The sequence below is a fragment of the Anas acuta genome, chromosome 2, assembly GCF_963932015.1.
Source record: "Anas acuta chromosome 2, bAnaAcu1.1, whole genome shotgun sequence".
Lineage (NCBI taxonomy): Eukaryota > Metazoa > Chordata > Aves > Anseriformes > Anatidae > Anas > Anas acuta.
The window spans coordinates 57394030-57411995 of NC_088980.1; the positions used below are offsets into that span (position 1 = coordinate 57394030).

The 17966-nt window shown below is 38.3% G+C and overlaps 1 protein-coding gene across 19 annotated transcripts in view; it reads left to right on the forward strand.

Moving 5' to 3' along the window:
* Positions 1-17966, forward strand: part of TPK1 (thiamin pyrophosphokinase 1) — a 321922-nt gene that overhangs the window by 238466 nt on the left and 65490 nt on the right. For all 19 annotated transcript variants that reach the window (XR_011094032.1, XM_068674859.1, XM_068674848.1 and 16 more), the window contains one exon: positions 16254-16365. Coding sequence is in view for 18 of the 19 variants with exons in the window: in XM_068674859.1 (XP_068530960.1) it covers positions 16254-16365 (112 nt within the window). In the remaining variant the exon portion in view is untranslated. The remainder of the gene's footprint in view (positions 1-16253; positions 16366-17966) is intronic.

Below are 17966 nucleotides of genomic sequence, written 5' to 3' on the forward strand. Positions count from 1 at the left end.
CACAACCTTTCCAGTAGAAAACACATTGGTAGTTGTCCACAGGTTTTATATACAAACAGATGTCTAGACTTGCATTACATACAGTGATAGTTGGAATAGCTCATAAGAATGTGTAATAGTCAGATGTTTAATCAGAGCTCTTTCCGATTCTTCAGATTTTAAAAACAAACATATGTTTGTCTCCTTAAACATTTCATCAGATCTGGAAATAAGATACAACAAGTCTAAAATGTTTAAATTGCATCTGTAGGTATGCATGTCTATGTACTTCTAAATGAAAAAAAAAAGAAGAGCAGGCTTCAAAATTGTGCCCCAAAGTGCCAAGTATTTAAAACAAAACTACCAGACTTAGAATAGACTTACCACTATCTCAGCCACAGAAAGCCAGGAAACAAAATGAAATTTTTAACTTTACCCATTAGTAGTTTAAAATGCAGTATCCTAAAAGAAAGCTTACTGTTCTGAACATGAAACTTTAATTACTGACCTATTTCTCTTGGGATATACCTGTGGTAACTCTAGGTTAGGGATACTAACTCATGTTTAGGTCATGTTCTTTCTTTGTTTTCTGGGGACATGGGGTAAGTCAAAAAACTCTGGACTTTTAAAAACCCTTTGAGAAAATCACTGGCTGCTTTGATGAAAACTGCCTGCTGATTATACCTTGCAAACCAAAAATCTAAGGATTATGCAGTTGATAGCTGCAAAGACAGCAGGTAGGAAACAGATGAGCAGTGAAGCAGCTAGTAATTTTGACATTAAAAAAAAGACATAAGGAAAATTAGCCCCTTTGCAAAACAGAACCAATGATAAGTTTGTAGCTGGGATTTCCAAATGCTGATGGGCCCTCAGAGACAGGATTTTTTCTTACAAGTGACAACTGCACTGAAGACAATTCAGCATTTCAGGAAACTGCAGAGCAGTCTGTAATAGAGATCTTGTCTCAGCATCAGCAGCTGTAGGTGTTTAAAAATTATAGGAATATTCATACATAGGTAGGCAAAAAGACTGTTTAGAAGCAAATAAGACAAAGATAAGAATTCTGGTTTTGTGCATAAAATGAACTCTGAAATTTTACCCCTTTAAATATGTCTGTTATCTTAATTTACTCTAAAACTGCTGTAGCTCTACATATCTTCAATAGATATTTCTCCTGTGCTGGTCCAAGAGCAGGTTTCTGTGGTGACAAAATTCCACATTTTGCAGTGGAATGAAAACCTCGTAGGAGATGAAAATCCTACCACTTAACATTGAAAGCTTGGGGAAAGCTTGGATCTGAACTTTCTGGTTATTCTTTATCTGACTTTATTTGTAACACCTATGTTTAAACAATTCTAAAGAGAAAACAGATGTTTCTGTCTAGAACAGTGCAAATCAGTACCATTCATTCTCCAGATAAAAATGAAGAGTCATGTGTGGTTATAATTAAGGAGGAAAGAAAGGGGGAAAAAGTTTAGTAAAGAAGAAGCTATTTATTTATTCTTTGATCTGAGTATTTTTGAGTTTTTTAGTTACAGTCATAGTGTGGCAGCATGGGGCAGTGTAAATGGTAGTTATTTTATTATTATATTATATACACACCTGTAGTTATGAAGATAATGGTTATTTTTTGTAGTATGTCCTAAGTCATGTCCAGGTTTAACCACAATTTTGACAGGAGCCAACTTGTACACATTTAACCATGGGTCAGTGCTGCTTTTTCCTGTCTGTATTTATTTTTATTTTTCTAATAAAATAATTTTAAATGTTTATTTTTAGCAAGCAGGAAGTTTACACACAGAAGGATAAAATATCAAATGGAGCAGAAATATAATGCTTGAATTCTGTTCTTTAACTTGTAAGCAGGTCCCAAAATGCTAGATTTTATAAATTTGCTGTTAGGAAAGTTAAATTTCAGTGTTTTGGCTACAGGTTTTTTGTTTGATTGATTTCTTTTTACCAGCTCAGTTAGTCCTTAAAACAGTTGTAGGCTTCCTGGGCATTAGTCAAGATTTAGCTTCTCGTCTTGTGTTCTGCAGAGCCAGCAGATCCAAACAGCAGCTGGACTGGTTCCAAGGCTAGTAGATTCAGTACAGATGACTTAACTTTTAGCACTTGTGATTCCTCCTTTCAGGAGGTGACCAGCTTTAAAGATAATGGTCAAAGATTCTCCTTATATGCTCTGCATTTTAACAGTAAAACCAAAAATCTGTAAGCAGTCTGGCATGCAGACTGCTGCTTCTAGTTCTGTCACATAGCATGCTTTCGTCTTCTCTGGTGATGTGTTGGCAGAATTATCTTTTCAAACATCCTCAGCAGATACCTCAACAAATATCTCCTCCAAAGACCCTGTCTACTTGCCAGGATGTGACATGTCTTTCCATGCAACCAGAACCAAACTGTTCAGATCCAGAATTTTTTCTGGCTTCCTCTGAGCCAATGTTTTTCTTGTCTGGTATTTAAAAAGTAAAATCTTCATAGTTGTTAATCTTGCCATTACCTTGCAATAGTCCCCAGCTAGCTGTTCAAGAGGAATTTGTCCTGAGCTGATGTTTGTTGCCTGCCTCTTTTCTTTAAAGCATATTAAGATAAACCACAATATTCATAGACTGAGTGTACAGTATTTACAAATTGTTGCAAAAGACATCACATAAATTGTTTCAAGACATCAAGAATTTGCTTTCCTAAATCTTGTTGACCATAATCATTTGCCTCTCTAGGTGCAGGTAGATGACACTACCCTCAAACTATTAACACATTTCTTTCAGACCTCCTACATCTCTAGCTCTGATTCTATGTCTGTGGTAGCAAGCAGTGCAGACCAAGAGCAGTAGGTTTGCAGGGCTGAAATACTTGGTGGTGGCTGATGTCCACGCTGCACACCTTTCAAGCTGCTTTGTTTCAGACTAGTCCTAGTCTGGGACTGATTTTGCACATGCTTATTAGTGGCTGGAGTGCTTCAGGTCCTCTTCTGAAGAGCACCTTCCAATTTAGTTTCGTACAGAAGAAATTTGCTGTGCGTGCTCCAGCTCGGTGTGAATCAAAGCACAGTAAGTGGAGACAGTTGAGAGGTTTGATTTTTTACTTTTTTTTTTTTTTTAAAGGGGGCTAGTGATCTAAACTGTTAATGTAAACACAATATGAATTGCCAATAGTAAAAGCCTACTAATATACTATTTTATATATAGATTATTTTTTTTTAATTCTTTTGTTATCTTTTGGTGATCACACTTTTTTCCTCTGTGGAAATTACTTCTTCCATTTCAGCTTGCACCTCCTTCATTTCAACTCCTATTTTTTGTCCTGTCCTCCACTACCAGATTCAAAGTTACCTTTGTGTGGCTGATGTCCCTGGCAGATGTCTTTGTCTGACCTGAATGCTCCTTAGCACCTGTCAGCTTTCCTTCTCACTTTTATTTAAATTCTCAAAAGCTTTATGATTTTTTGTTTGCCAGCAGTTTTGTTCTTGTTTGTTATAAGTTTTGCTGCCCCAAAACTTTTGATGCCCCAATAGAACTTTGCTTTTAATTCTCTAATCTTACTTAACAGAGTAAAATGGTGACATTTCTGTTGTCTAGCTATGTTTGTATTTGCAATGGTAAGCACTTTGAGGATCTGAATTATTCATTCTTTTTTTCCCCTTCAAATCAAAGTGTAGGCTTCAAGGTAGAAGAACATGAAGAGGGTGGAGGACCGACTGCATATCCAGTTCTACCACTGAAAGATTACTTGTCTAAAATTCAAGATTTGTGGATTTGACTTAAACTCTAGTGTGGCACCTAAGGCCAAGATGTGGCAAGAGGAAATCATGATACAGTTAAACTTGTACTGTGATAGGCTTTTACAGTGTCTTTATCAACAGACAAAAGAAGGGTTTGAACAATAGGAAATGAAAATCTGCTGTTCTTTGGCATTCTCAGAACCTGTAGGGAATCCTAGGCAGGTGGCTAAGAATGAATGAGCAGGTTAAATGGTTTCCTCACCAACTGCTGGTGATAAGGCAGTGATGACCCACTTTTGTTAGAAGTAATGTTTTCTGGAAGCTAACAGAAAACACTCATCTCAAGAATCTATTAGTCCTTGAGGCTGATAAGATGCTGTTCTAAAACTATCAAAAGAAGAGCAAAAGACAGAAAGAGAAATGGAGTAAAACAATCTGTACAAATTTAGAAGGCAGACATGAAATTCTACTACCTTGCATCCCAAAAAGACAGTTTACAAAATTTTCATCTAAAGTGGAGATTGAGGCTGATTATGTTATGTACAAGTTGTTCACATTTGTATGTAGTCACAACAAATTATTTTTCAAACCTCATTCTTTATTGTAGAGAGACAGGCAAAAATAATAAAGTAAAATCTGAGATGACAAGATTAAATTCATGATGAACTTTATGTGAAAAGAAATACATTACTGTGTCATGTAAATAAGTTGAAGTAACACAATTTGGGGTTTTTTAACAAGATACACTTTTCAAAATTAATTACAAAGTGGTTTGGGTTGGAAGAGATCTTAAAGATCATCTAATTCTAGCCCCCTGCCATGGGCAGGGACACCTCTCACCAGACCAGGTTGCCCAAAGCCCCATTCAGCCTGCTCTTCAACACTTCCAGGGATTGGGAACCCACAGATTCTCTGGGTAACTTGTGCCAGTGTCTCACCACCGGCTGAGTGAATAATTTCTTTGTAATATCTAATGTACATCAACCCTTTTGTAGTTAGATTTAGATTAAGCTCAAATATTGAAAGTAATTTGGATTAGTAATCATACTGTAGAATAGAACATTTCAGTGCTAGTTGAATGAAAGAACATAGTAGCCAACTTATTTGTCATTACCTATGTTAAAGCTAACCAAATTAGCCTACCTTATTTATTACTCTAAATATTCCTCCACTAAGTGACCATATAAAGCCTCCCGGTGCATTTCAGCCAGTCCAGGTGTGCAGCAATTATCCATGCAAGTGCCTCTCAAGTAGCTAATTTTGTAACTATTTAAAGTAAAATAAAACCTATAAATTGCATTAATGTTATTGTGAACTAGTGTTTCATTAGAGTGTACCAGATTAGGAAGAGGTCTTCTACCATTCTCTTCCAAAAGAAATCTGCAATGCCTCTTTTGTTCTCTGATAAAACAGGGCATATTTCTCTATATATCTTGAGGGGATTCCTTTTTTATCTAATATGCATAGTATTTCTTGGCCATAATGGCTGATCAACATACTTTTGACCAAAGTCTGCAAGTCTTTATTCACCTTCCATTTAGTTTCTGCCTAAAATCTGAAATAAATAAATTAAAACACCAAATGGATGCTTTGTCTCCAGAGATGCTGTTAATACATTGCGCTGTTTATCTGGTTTCATCCTGCCACCACGTTCAGCTCTGTAGCTAGAACAAATGGGGCTAATTATACATACAGTCCTCCTGACGGGCCATGTGGGGATTGTTGGCTATTAACGGCGGCCTGTTGTTAACAAGAGAGCCATCCACTGAAAGGCTGTAAACTCCTGTAGAGATTGTCAGCTGCCTGTCAGATGTCAGTTCCTGTCATGTATCAGTATTGTAGGGGTTCAATTTCTGTTTCATGTGAGAAAGTGCCCTGTGCTAGTGCAGAATCAGTTGAGCCTGTGACAAGGAGGGGTTGGGCACTGCAGTGCAAACGCTGCTGGTGGTTTCGTGGCCCCAACTCTCCTCACATTACCGTGATGCAGCCAGCAGCAGCCCATGAACCTGTGTAGGGGCGCCTCCAGCTCCGGTAGTCTGTCAGGAAGAGTCTGGGCCTTTTCCTAAAACCTGCCTAAAAACAGCCATCAACACGGTTGCTTTTCATCTGGAGGTTGAAGTGATTTTGTCTTTCCAGCAGCCCATCATAGGCTTTGCTCTGCACTTTGTCTCAAGTCCTGGTTGTTGAGAAGTAAATTCATAATACTTCACTAAGTGGAGCAGAGCAGTGCTGTTGGAGACGAGGGAAGAAATGAAGTGCACTATCAGAAAAGCCTTTCTGAAGAGCATCCTGCCCTGAGCTTCTCATTTGCAAGAAGTGCTGTAGAGTAGCAGTGATCTGTTTGCCCTCGTTCTGGAAGGGGTCCCTCTGCAAATCCCCTGTGCATGCCTAAGTGTCCACACACCGGTTTCTTATTTTAAGCCAGAAATATTAATTGCTGCTTGTTTCAATGTCTCAAGTTACACATTTAAATTATAATTTATTTCTTTTCAAAGATGCCTGTGTTGGAACTTAGTGGCTCAGGTCAAGATTGCAATAAATTCCATATAGTTTTAAACTTGTACTTGTCTGAAATTATTATTCAGAAGAAACTTTAAAGAAACTTTTTCTGGTGCTGTTATTTTGTGAAGTCCTCACAAAGATTAGTTCTGATTTAGATGCCTATTCATCAAAACAGAACAGAAACATTGGGATCTTGTGTTTTGAGGAGAAAAGTTGTATTTCAAAACTTCCTTTCTCATCAGACACTTTCAGATCACTTTGAACTAAGTGGTGCTCTGCACATATATCTTCTTCATGGATAGGTAAAAGTTTCCTGTTGAAACATTCAGTAGCCTGTTTCAGTGCTGAATAAAAAGTCCTGTATATTTTTTTCTTACCTCTCCTGTCTGTATTTCATGTTTCAGAGTTTCCAGATTTGGGGAGTGGGGAGATACAAAGGAATACTGTATCTGGTTAAAATTAAAAAAATAAAAAATAAAAAGATTTGCAACTCATCTACGCTCTATGTAAAGAGTTCTATGGCCTATGTTTTCACTGCCACCTCCACAGTGAAGCTGGGGGGCAGGGGGAAGGAAGCACTGGGGAAAAGTCTGCTGCTGGCTGTAGGGCTGGACCAGGCACTCGGAGGTGCTGGCACCAGCCAGGGGCACAGCCCAAGCCAGCAGCCACAGGACTTTGCTGAAACATCTGCTGATACAAATACAAGTCTGTGGTATTGGAAAGCTGGACCACTTCATCTCGATAAGAAGTGATGAAAATAAATGAACTCGGTGGCTTATTCTGTGGGGAATAGTGGAGGGTGCACATGCACTTATTTTAGAAAGAGGAAAAATTATTGTTAGATAAAAGGAGTTTGGCTTGCTATTCAAGGTCAGACTTTTTTTCCCTGACGTTGACATAGACGTAGACAAATGGACAGACCAATGCATTCATACACAGCCATACATTGTTCTTTTTATATAATGAAGATGACTGTTTGCTCAGTTAAATACAGTAATTCTCAATCCATATATACCCCTGATGAAATTTGGCTAAAATGTTGATAAGCATACAGTGAAACTGTGAAAATGAATACACCTGCATATAATGTATTTCGTTCATTTACACAGTTGATAATTTAAATTGAGGAGGTGAGCTTACAGTGTTACAGGATCCAAAATCAACATGTGGAAATACAGAAACCTAGTCCTCAGAGAATACTAAGTATCTGCTGTTGGAAACTTCACTGCCCTCTCCCAACCCCAAGTTCCCAGGTCACTGGCTAGTTCTTTTAAAAGTGGGCAAAAATACACCTTCAAATTCTTTTTCGTACCAGGGGTAGGCCTTAGAGATTTGCTGGAAGACAATGCATTTTCTATTAGCAGAGAAGTTTTTTTTGGTTCTGCAAACTTCTATTGCGTTGCTTCTGGTAACAGTGTAGGGCAAGCAATAGAGTTTTCATTCTGAAATCTTAGATGGCATGAATGTAATTTTCTCCTACTACTAGATCAAAGGTGTTTCACTTCTTGGAACAGAAGCAGCAATGAAATTACATCAGTGCTCTTCAAGAGGAAGATATAACCAGGGAAGATTCGAATGAAAGGAAAACTAGTATTCAAGAGTAAAGCACCCAATTCCACAAACAATCCTTGATTATGTATTATTTAACAAGAGGCATCAATTTGTAGTTCTCCTGAGGTTTATTAGTACTTAAAGTAGCTTGAAATTAATTGCTTAGCCTTTTGATTTTTTTAAAGGATTTGGACAGATGTTTTCTCATTAGCTTGCGTTTATGTTATGTTGGTTTTTTGTGTTTTGTTTTTTTTTTTTGATATATTTGTCACAAAAGATCCTAATTAGATTCTTCTATCTTGATAATGCAGGCTGCAAGTAGATTTGACCTAGCTAAACTTCTGTTTTATATGAGGGTTCGGCCCCTTTTCTAGAAGATGTTTTCTGACTTGCTGTTGTGTGAAATGGACTGAAAATTTTTATGTCTGGAAAATGCAATGTATGTGAGTCAAATGGCCTAAATTCACAATATTACTTGTTCCAGCCTCTGTGTATTTATCAAGGTGAGCTGTGTATTGTTTTTACAGTGATGTGCCATTCTTTTGACCCTTATTTTCTGTTTTTATGTCAAGATTTTCCTTCTTGCATTATATTACTTTGTATTTGCTATAGCATTACTTGTTTTATAGTGGTCCCCTGTTTCATGGGTGCAAATTCTATTTCATTCCCAAACAGTAAATAAGAAGGGATGTCATGCTGAAGCAGAGTGTGCTGTCAGCATGTTGATAATTTTGAACACTCATTTGGGGGATGCAAGAGGTCGTCCACATAGGTCCAAGGGAGGCAGAAGATAAATGTCACATGGGATTTTGTTCTTTTGTTATCTGCTACACAGCGCATTTTTTTCCTCCTTTGGTAGTATTTTAAATATAGCAGTATAACTCTTCTGGGATGCTCTCTCAGAATTATAGCTCTGATGACAAATGGGGTGCTGGAAGGATGCATTCAGCTTTCAGAGTTTCAAAGTCATGTGAGAAAAGATACCAGGTTTATGGTAAGATATCACTGTCAAAGATTTAGGACTCAGGATGGCCTACTTTGAATGATTTTGGTGTACTTGTGAATATTCCCCTGTATTCTGAGGATCAGATTTGTCACTGATGATGTGGGTGCAGTCCCCACTGAAATGCAAGGAAACTGAAACTCTAACCATTATTAAAAGGCTGCACAAATAGACTTTCTCACACAAGTGCAACTCAGAAAGGAAGAAAGCAGAGTTCAGGATAGTACAGTATTCTGTCTCCCCACCACCTATTCCAAGAAAAAAAAATGGATTTGTGTGTAGATAATAATATTCATCTGACTACTACTGAAAATAGGGTGAAGGTGTAAAAAAGAAGGGGGGAAAAAGTAGGAAAGGCCAGCTTGAAGAGTCTTTAATTATATTTGTTCTTCCTGACCTGAAAACCAGGTTCTTGAATTTCACAGGTGTAGAGAGAAGCAGTAATTCCAAGCACAAGGTCTGGGGTATAACTCTTCTTCAAAATCTGCTGGTATAAGGCAGAAACTATTCCCCAATCTACTAAGAATAGGTATGGTTTCTTATCCTGGGTTAATGCATATCTTTATAATAACAACAATTCCCTCCTGTAGCACAGAGATCTCTTGATCTCTGGGAATGCTGAGAATTGTGTCTCAAAAGTTCCTGCTTTGCTACTTCAAGCCTCTTTCTTTTGTAGATAAGTGTGACAGTAACAGAGAGAAATCAGAGAAAAGAGAGAATTTGTAAAGTTTTCCTGCTCCATGCAAAGAACTCTGCCCGGTAGTTTGTTTGCACCAAGGAAGAAATTACAAAGGACAGGCCTTTATGAATCTGTTAATCCTAATGTGAAGACCCCCGATATGAAATAAGTTCTACTAAAAAAAAATGTGGTATAAAAGAGGATTTATGGATTCCTGATTTGCAGGATCTTACATGTTAAAAAATAAAAATTAAAAAAAATGAGCATCCCATGGATGTAGATTGAGGAGTGGAAGAAACTAGTGATAGTGGCTAATAGCCTACTGATCATTTTCCTTGATCATGAAGTAGAACCATGTACTCACATAAAAATCCTGTGTATTTTACATAGCATAAAAGTGCCTTCCAGCAATACTTGGTAATTCAGTGCTATGGAGAAGAAATAGGTTTTTTGCCACAAATTAGGTAAACAGTGTCCTGTGTTTTAAATTAACTCCCACACTTCTCTTATTTTCCTTGGCATTAGAGAATGTAGCCTAGGTAAAAGAGATTATCTGAATAGAATGAGCAGTGACACTAAAGGTACGATAAACTAGTGGATAGTGAGAAAGATCATGCTGTAATTTTCATCACTTAGGAATTACAGAATATTAGTGCCCTTCCTTAGTAAAGGCCCCTCTAGACTGACAATTTAACTGCAACATTGCATAATAATTATACAGACAATATGAAATCTTCAGCAGCTTGTCTACTTTTTCCTCTTATCTGCAATCTATTATACTCCGTACGCTCATAAATGGGTATAAGGAAAATGGTTCTGATTTTTTTTCAAGGCATCACTAAAAATGCTAATTAAATCTGTAATGATGGGCCTGCTGAGGATAAGGCATCAAATTCACAAGCTCAAGGATAAAATGTCAGACTTGGCTAGTGTAAGCCTTGTTTGAATGTAAAGAACGTCCAGACCGTTCTCAATTATCAGTTTCACTCAGCATTTGTGGTGTGCTTTGCATTGGTTTATGGCAGACTGAAAAAAATGTAGAATTCCACCTGTTTTTTCAACACAAGTTTCAATAGAATGAGCATTCCTTTGCAATTGCATTCAGAGTTGAACAGGAACAAGCATTTATGGCGTTTCTCAGTCTTTAAGTTACATCTGTGAAGAGAAATGAAACCACCAAAACTCCCTTTTAATGTAACTTCTGTATTTCCAGATATCTTATTTGCTTGATAAAGTGTTTTCATCCCTTCATTTGTGTGTGTGTTAGCAGTGTCTATGCTGCTGACAGTCTTAACAGCTTACCGTCTCCAGAGAAATATATTTCTGTATTTTTGCACCTGTGATTGCTGTTTTCTTGTCAGTCATGTAAGCTAGACTGTGGAAGATAGAAAGTAGAGTGTTGTTTTACTTACTCCTGCTGCAACAGGTAATGGGCAAACAGAGGATGCATCTCATGTGTTCGATTAAAACATGTCATCTTTGGATTACATGAGAAGTTTGCTCTCAGGAGGTTTTTACTAGGCCTTTAGAGAAAGTGTGTGAATGTGTAAAAGTGTGGGATCATCTGCTCTTTGTGGATAATTTGTACATTAGATATACAGTTGCAACCTCTTAAATGTATAACCTCGGGGTATAGTAAATCTATTCATTTTAGTGGCACTTACCTCCACAGGGATTTCTTTCTACACCCTTGTCATAAATTAGTTTGTAGCAGATGTGTTCATTAATTGGGTCTATTAATGATTATAATTTATTCTCTCTGTACTGCCTGGGATTTTATTCACTGTAGAATTGTCATTTTATGAAGTGCTCCTCTTGAAGGGTAGGATTAATGGGGCTCTCTATTGTAAATGTCCATCCTTTTCAGTACAGGAGTGCTACCCACGTAAGATAGGAAGTGTCAGCAGGATCGGGTCCAGAATTTTTAAATATTGTTTCAAAGTACAATAAATTTGTTGGGTTTTTGATTCATTTAAGCAGCCGTTGATACGATACACAAGAGCTTTTAGACACCTGAGTTTTCACTGGAGCTGAGGATACTTCTATTTCAACAGTAACAAAAAGTTTTGTTGGCTCAGGTAATGTGTTGGGAGTAGCATGCAATAGTAACTTGGCACTGTATTAGGGTTACAATAAAATAGCTCTTCTTAAATACATCCATTTGGGAAACTTAGCTGTATTTATCATGCCCAGAATCTCAACCTAAAAACTTTCATTATTGTTAAGGCAAGCACCTGCACAACTAATGATTAGTAGAAATATTTCTGAAACTTTATTTTTCTTTTATTGCCAATCATGGTATTTGATTTTAAACATAAATGTTCTCACCTTGGTTTCATTCTTGATTCTTTCCTCCTCCAATCTGCTGCAGTCCTTGGTGATGGTGTTAATTTCTACCCATTTGATTATTTTATCCAATAACTTTTTTTTCTGCACCCAGATGTTTATATACTAAAACAGATTGTGGTTTTTGCCTTTTCCCTAGGTAACACTATGACATCTGTATTTAGGTTTTTGCTGTTGTTGTTGTTGTTTTCAAGCTTGTGCTGCCATCTATAGAGTAATCATTGAAAGAAAGACGGTATAAAAAGGCATTTTATTGAAAGATTACAGAAAACAAGATCTAGTCAGTGCAAGAGGTACCTTAGACCAGTTGGTCAGATCTCAAGAAATCCTGTTTCTCCATCGCCCCAGATGTCACAGTATGCACAGGTGAAAATACACCACTTATGACTTTTATGAGTTAAGTTATTCAGTAGATTTATTTCTACGGGACAAACTACCAGGGCAGCCTGAAAATTGGAGTAAGGTTGTTTTGTCTTCTAATCGTGTGACTGGTTCCTTTTCCTTCCACATTACACTTCACCTTTCCTAGTCCTTCAGCAATTTCCAAGATCTGTTTATTAAAATCTTTCCTTCCTTCCCTCCTTCCTTCCTTCCTTCCTTCCTTCCTTCCTTCCTTCCTTCCTTCCTTCCTTCCTTCCTTCCTTCCTTCCTTCCTTCCTTCCTTCCTTCCTTCCTTCCTTCCTTCCTTCCTTCCTTCCCTCCCTCCCTCCCTCCCTCCCTCCCTCCCTCCCTCCCTCCCTCCCTCCTTCCCTCCTTCCCTCCTTCCTTCCTTCCCTCCTTCCTTCCTTCCCTCCTTCCTTCCTTCCTTCCTTCCTTCCTTCCCTCCTTCCCTCCTTCCTTCCTTCCCTCCTTCCCTCCTTCCTTCCCTCCTTCCCTCCTTCCCTCCTTCCCTCCTTCCCTCCTTCCCTCCTTCCCTCCTTCCCTCCTTCCCTCCTTCCTTCCTTCCTTCCTTCCTTCCTTCCTTCCTTCCTTCCTTCCTTCCTTCCTTCCTTCCTTCCTTCCTTCCTTCCTTCTCTCCTTCCTTCCTTCCTTCCTTCCTTCCTTCCTTCCTTCCTTCCTTCCTTCCTTCCTTCCTTCCTTCCTTCCTTCCTTCCTTCCTTCCTTCCTTCCTTCCTTCCTTCCTTCCTTCCTTCCTTCCTTCCTTCCTTCCTTCCTTCCCTTTTTTTTTTTTTAATTTAATGTTGACTCCTTACTGATCCTCAGCATCTTGTTAACTGGCTTGATGTCTCTCTTCTGTGTCCAGCTCTAACCTGCCAGGTTCCAGGTTTTTCCCCTTTAGATCCCTTCAGAATGCACTACTGAGATCAGCTCCCATTATCTCTCTCTTTCATTGTGTTTTCTTGCTTGGCATCTATTTTATTGTATACATTTATTGCAATATGTTTGGACTGGAAAGCACTTGGATAAGTCATTTTCTTTATGCTTTCATGAAGTGCCAGCAGGCTACCTGAGCACACATAGCATCTATCAGCATTTTTCTTGATATTGTTCACATGCTTTTGAGCTTGCAAGCTTTCGACTAAGGATTTTAGTGTGTTACAGTCTCAGATATGGTAGCATTAGGTATATGAGTTGTTTGCAATCAGGCTTCTATTAATTTGACTTATGAGATGTGACAGAGAACAACTACAATGGTGTTAAGTCTTTCCTCAGCAACAAGTGTTGGAGTGAGGGGGTGTTTAACCACTACTATTTAAATGCTTTCTTATAACAGAAGACATCAGGATCAAAACAGAAGGTTTAACCTATATGGATGAGGCATTCTTAAAAATATCTTCTGACATTTTATTCTTATTGCTGAACTTAGAAATTGATTTTATTTCCTGGCATGACAGACAAAATGAAGAAAAAAAATCAATAATGACGATTGATCAATGTTTTTCAAAACTGACTTAATAAGATAAAAATCAATGCAGCTGTATTATTTGCCATTATTTTATCACCAGTAACATTCAAACATGGTAATATTTGATTCTTAAGTTAAAATGTGAAAATATTTCAGTTACCTCCTGCAGAGACAAAACACTTGAGCAGGGCAAGGGATTTATTTAGTCAAACTTCGGTTTTCTTTTTTAATCCTAATTTTGGAACTTTGAGTTCTGCAGAAACTGAACAAAGTTTTATATTTTAAGTGCCAGTATATAATTGTTCCTTTAATCACAGAGATTTAAATAGAACAAATTAATACTTGTATTTGCAAATTACAAGTTCTGAACCTCCTTTTCTCCTGCAAATAACAGTTCCATCTTCTGTGGTTGAAAGATCCGTACTTGCAAACTCCAAGATAAGCTTGGGCACCTAATTTCCCGTGTGGCAGACTTGCAGTGCTTTGACTTTAGAGCCTTACTGGACAAATGCATTAGCTGTTAATCTTTTTTGGCAAAAATTAGAAGTTCATTTGTTTTGTTTGTCTGTTTTTTTCCCAATGATCATTTCCGTTTTCTGTCCCCACTGTTCCCAATAATAATAAGGTCCTTTGCTGATTTATTTTAAATAAATAAAGGTCTTAAAATCTGTCTTGTGTAATAACAGTAAACCAATCCCCAAGCCATGAGTCTGGCTTAACAGCTGAGAGGATTTTTTTTTACAAAAATAATCTTCATTTTAATATTTTAATTCCTGCCTACCTGCTGGCTTGGATTTAGCCCTTCGGGCTCCTAGTTTGAAATTAGTATTACTATTGAGGGCTAGAAACTGGCCTTATTAGGGAAGAAAGTCAAGATTCTCACATAATCATGAGGAAACGTGAAATGGCATTTTAGGGAAGTATCAAATATTGAAAGACTCTTAATACAGTCATGGATATGGGCAAGCCTCTGATAATGGCATCTTCTGTTTTAAAGATTTATTTCTTGAGAACAGAAAGACAGATTTCTACATAAATTTCTTATAGATATGGATTCAATTCAGTAAGCTGGGCCAAAATGTCAGAAAATGAAAAATGCAAAGTTAATAATAGGTAGGCACAGTTTGAGTAATACAGAGCTTGATTAGGTTCTCTGTTGGGCCAGTTACTTTTACCTCTCTTTTTAATAGATGAATGCAGTGAGTTTTCTCCTCAGATAACCCTGAGCAGCAGCAATATGTACATTCATCAAGAACAGACAGTCCCACTCCTTTGTTCTCTCCTTCATCGGCGGCATTATTATAGACAATATCTGTGATTGCCTTATGAGAGAGCTTGCACTTGTACTTCTCCTCTCCTGTTCCTCCTCTCTCCATACAGCAAGAAAGAAGTAGCATGGCAGATTGCACAGCTAAAAGGTTATCAAGCCTGAATTTGTTACACCTCTGAATTTGGCAGGCAACCATTCACAACCACTATAGGAATACATGGCTCATCACCACATGAAGCTGGACACCCTGAGAAGATAGATGATATTGGATTGGTTTTCATGTTGCCCTGCAAACAATCAAACAGGCGTAAGCTATGCAATCCAATACTCCCTAATTGACAGCTTTTCCAAGGTTCATTTGTTAACTGAGAGCATGACATGTATTGAAGTTGTTTCTTCATAATGCATTTGGCATTAACAGGAGAATCTGTCAAACACCTCAGATATCAGCATCTCGGTAATAAGATACTTTGCCTCCAGTCTTGACTTTCTAACTAGTGACTTTATATTTGCAGAGGCATTTGGAAGGAGACTATGAGAGGGCAGACAGGACACAAAGAAAAAAGTTTAAGTGCATTCCCCAAATTAAAATCTGTGAGAAAGTTTTTTTTGCTGGTTTGGACATTTATGAGATTTATCCTTCAACTGTTTCTTTTTTCCTTTGTTATAAGACCTTGGTTTCTTGCTTAGTAACATACTCACTGAATAATGCATTGGGGTTCAGAGTTGTTTTTTTTTATTTTGGTAGATTAAAAAATAGGCAGATCTGATTTTATTTGTAGCAATGAAGAATTTGTGTACAAAAGACATGCTCAAGGATTTAACTTGCCTGTGGATCCACAAGAGAATAAAACCCCAAAGAAACCCATATTTCTAACGAATCTTAACCTTCCTCCAGATGAAGCTCATGTTTGTTTGAAAGAATTAATTACCTATGCAGAAAAGACCAGAGGATGATTTTTCCACTGATCTTGTCATTTTTTTTTCATCTGCTATTGTAGCTAGTCATAATAAACAAATTAGTTTCTTGAAATAAAAACTGCCAGGACTCTGAAATCTAGCTTTTTCTCTCCATTCTGTGGAAGATTTCCACTATCTGCTCTTCACTGGGACTGTTTATATGCTGATATATGGAAGATGTTCACCTGGGGTCTTTGAGTACTTTGCAAAAGCTTGGCCACAAATCTGTTGTCATTAACAGCTGTCACTTTTCATATGTGCCATAATGATAGATACTAGTTGAATTTCCCTTAGATGTCCAAAAAAAAAAAAAAAAAAAAAAAACGTTCACTTGGCTGTGGTTACTCTGTGTAAGCGTGTTACTCTGCACTGACCTGGGGCCTTTCTGCATTGCAGGGCAAACACAAGCTACGAGTAGACACGGGACTGGAAGGTGCCTGGTGCGGCCTCATCCCTGTTGGGAACCCCTGTGACAGTGTCACCACCACTGGCCTCAAGTGGAACCTCAGTAAGTCGAGTGCCTCCTGGGTGGTGGGTTTGTCATCACAGCTGCACGCCTCCACACCACTGGCTGACCTGGCCTTTACACCAGCTTCGATGTGCCGAAGGGGTTTGGGTGTTTGCAAGGCAGAGAGTGGCACTGGATCCCTGCCAGGCCATTTGTTTCTAGAAGTGAATTTAAAAAAAAAAAAAAAAAAGTGAGTTATATTTAAAACTGAGATTTCACAGGCAGAAATGTGTTTTCCATTTGAGAGTCATTGTGCTGTTTTAATAGAGCATTTGTTGGGGTCATGATACATTACCATCTTGATACATTGCCCTCCAGGGAGGGGAAGCTGCAAGTGCCTAACTCCTAGTTAAAAGCACTGAAGTTAAAACAGACAAATAATAACGTGATACAGATTATTGAAGCCACGTCACTTCCCCTGAGATGCTTTATGTATATTGTCTTTTTGTCAGCTCTGAATAATTACATCTTTTTCTTTGTTGGAATGAGTCCAGAGGAGAGCCATGAGACTGATCGGAGGGCTGGAGCACCTCTCCTGTGAAGAGAGGCTGAGGGAACTGGGGTTGTTCAGCCTGGAGAAGAGAAGGCCCCAGGGAGGCCTTAGAGTGGACTGACAGTTCCTAAAGGGGGCTACAGGAAGGCTGGAGAGGGACTCTTTGTCAGGGACTATAGTGACAGAACAAGGGGGAATGGCTTTAAACTAAAAGAGGGTTTAGATTAGATACTTGGAATAAATTTTTCGCTATGAGGGTGGTGAGGCCCTGGCACAGGTTGCCCAGAGAAGCTGTGGCTGCCCCATCCCTGGAGGTGTTCAAGGCCAGGCTGAATGGGGCTTTGGGCAACCTGGTCTGGTGGGAGGTGTCCCTGACCATGGCAGGGAGCTTGGAACAAGGTGATCTTCAAGGTCCCTTCCAACCCAACCCATTCTGTGATTCTATGGTACTTTTTCTCATTCTAAAGTGGGAAAAGCGTGTTTGATCTGGAACTGGGACATCTATCTGTAGAGAAAAGAAGTTTCTTCATAAACAAATAAAAGATATAATCATCCACCTGCTCTCTCTTCCCACTCTGAGTCATTCAGGCTGTATATGCTGAAGAAAATAGATATTTTTTTTTAAGATAGAGTTTCATTAGAACTTAAGGGAAGCAAAGCAGTAATTTTCATGCTCTGATTTTGCAGTCTGCTGTACATGACCAGACTTGAGAGCTATTATTCCATGTAGAAAGTGTAGAAAGGGCACGTTGTTGTCACCGTTTGCTGAGCATTGCCCCTGTTGACAGATGATTAATCTGAGGCTTACCCACTGTGCTGGCCAGCAGCCTGTGTGCTAGTCTGGGGAGTGTCTTGTTCCACGGAGCATTTGAGTATGTGAAATTAAGTAGTATGATGAAAGATACAAATATGGCATTAATTTCAGGATATGAGAGACTTGCCAGATGGAGGGATGGAGAGCTGTCTGGCTAGTGATGTTTTTATTCTCTTAAACTGGATTGTGAGAGCTAAATGTATGCTGTAAGGGACAGTTCTCTTAAGTTGAAAAAGTCAAATATTTTCATTTGTACTGATAAGTACAGTTGACAAGTAAGTTACTGAATCTTCA